General features: G+C 33.3%; 1 protein-coding gene across 1 annotated transcript; it reads right to left on the bottom strand.

Moving 5' to 3' along the window:
• Positions 1–622: 622 nt before the first annotated feature.
• Positions 623–1632, bottom strand: LOC129910817 (translocon-associated protein subunit beta). The gene is made up of 3 exons (XM_055988387.1): positions 1458–1632; positions 920–1298; positions 623–864 (listed from the first exon to the last, which is right to left on the bottom strand). Exons 2-3 carry the CDS (start codon positions 1295–1297, stop codon positions 667–669), a joined length of 576 nt encoding a protein of 191 aa, XP_055844362.1. The 5' UTR covers position 1298; positions 1458–1632; the 3' UTR covers positions 623–666.
• Between the last annotated feature and the right edge of the window lie 446 nt (positions 1633–2078).

The following is a 2078-nucleotide window of genomic DNA, read 5'->3' on the forward strand; positions in this document are numbered from 1 at the left end:
GGCATTAAGATCTTATTAATAGGGTTCGTATTCGTACCAATATTGCCCTCAAACAACGCCAGTTAAAATAGTCAAAGAAATAATTGTGCCCATGATTATGAAAGTGGACTAAGTCACTTTTTGCATTGTTTAAAGAAAAACTTACATAATAATTTTCTTATAACGATTTAATTATATTTCTTTTATGAAATCACTAGAGGAGCAATAAAGAAGTTTGTTTATTGCGATTTCGCTTTCAAATAAACTTTACCCCTTAAATAATAATTATTTAAAGGCTAGATTTGAGGCCATTTTTAGGAGTGACTTAGTCCACTTTCATAATTAAGGGCACAATTCAGTAAAGCCCAATAAATAAAACAATTTTCTATTTTTTCAATTGAAGTTTTTATTTTTTTATTTATTAATTTTTTAATACAAAAGCTCTTACGCCGTCAAAAATAATTTAAATGTTAAGCTATTTTGTAAAAAAAAAGAAATCATATATTTTGACGCAGCGTCTTAGTACAAATCTAAAACGATTCCAAGATGTTGCTCCTTCATTCAAATGAACAAAAAAAAAAGTGGGAAGAGTGTGAGTTTCTTCTCGCACACGAGTCTTGTTGTGGTTTTTATAATTGAAAAGAAAAAAAAAATTAAAATTAATTTTATGAGAAGAACTCCTCCACTTTAGTGCTTCTTGTTCTTGTTGTATTTCTCATATTTGCTCTTAGACGAATGCCATAATCCCAATGGAATAGCCAACGAAGGCAAAGTCATGATAGCGAATGCAACCCAATCGAAGAAATGAGATGAGAAACGTTTGTTGAATTCGGTCAAGTTAACAATTCCACCCTCACCAGGTTCAGAACTGATTGCCAGTTGGATCTGAAGAGAAAAAAGTCTTAAACATGGTTTTGAGTTTAAATTGATTGTTAATTACCTTTTCAGCTTCTTCAACTGGTTTGTAAGTGACCTCGGCAGCTGTGAAGTTAAAGTATCCATAAGATTTTGGACGAACCACAACGACATGGGTGTAGTTAGTTTGTGGGGCAATGCGATCCACGCTGGCACTCAATTGACCTCCAACAATTTCGAATGCTTCCGGATGGAATCCATTGTCGACCAATTTAACATTGACAGCGGCTCCATTGCCAACATTGTAGACAGTGTACTTGACAACCAAGTCACTCTTCTCCACCAAATATTTGTTCATGATTTGTTTGGAGACCAAGAGCCTGGCGCTGGTTTCATCTTCCGATGACAGGCAGCAGTTGGTCATAGCCAAAAGGGCAATGCAAATGAGACCAAATTTGTACATTCTAAAAAAAAGAAAACAAAAAAGAGATTGGAAAATTTTTATTTGGGGACGATTTCACTGTGTTGACGTGGACAAAGCACCACGCTGTATCTTTTGATTAATCAATAAAAACTCAAACAAATTCGATTTATTTGTAAATAGAATTAAGTTGTGGACTTACTTTTAATTTATTATGAGGTAATTAATGGTTAAAAAATATGTTTTTCGGCGATATTCTATTTACGAGCCGTAATGAAGAAGTAGTGACACGACGTCTACTTGAATTCGAATTTGGTATTTGTGGGAAGCAAACTTCTTTGGAAAAAGAAAAAGTGAAAAGTTTGCCGTTGGTTCGCTGATGGAGACGTGACGTGAAAGGAAAATGTCAGATTTTTATGACATTTATAGGCAGTGCCATCTGTGTTTTGAAGATGAAGACAGTAATTTGTGGTACATTTATGACAAACATTTTTTGGGAGAAACCAGGTATGCAGATCGAGCTAAATTTTCTTTTTTAATTGATTTTTTTTTTATATTAGGGGTATTCACGATCTGGTGCAACAGGCCTAGTAAAAATGTAAAATTTTATTTTTTTACAATAGATCGTGAACGCCCCTCTTCTTATCTATAGTAAACATTGAAGCATGAATGATGTTTTTTTCCTCCACCGTTGCGTTGCTTCTTCTTTTTTTCCATTTTTTATAATTTAATTCTTTGTTTTGTACGGGTTAATTAATTTTCACTAATTACACTGGTCAACAAAATTAAACTTTTTTTTTGTTACAGAAACCAAGGTATACTT

Source organism: Episyrphus balteatus, chromosome 2 (genome assembly GCF_945859705.1).
Source record: "Episyrphus balteatus chromosome 2, idEpiBalt1.1, whole genome shotgun sequence".
Taxonomy (NCBI): domain Eukaryota; kingdom Metazoa; phylum Arthropoda; class Insecta; order Diptera; family Syrphidae; genus Episyrphus; species Episyrphus balteatus.

What these genes read in the sequence shown, in the direction of transcription:
- LOC129910817 (XM_055988387.1), bottom strand. Translation starts at nt 1,297, where the DNA reads ATGTACAAATTTGGTCTCATTTGCATTGCCCTTTTGGCTATGACCAAC. An exon ending in CAGTTGAAGAAGCTGAAAAG is followed by an intron (nt 865 to 919) that starts GTAATTAACAAT and finishes TTTTCTCTTCAG; the next exon opens with ATCCAACTGGCAATCAGTTC.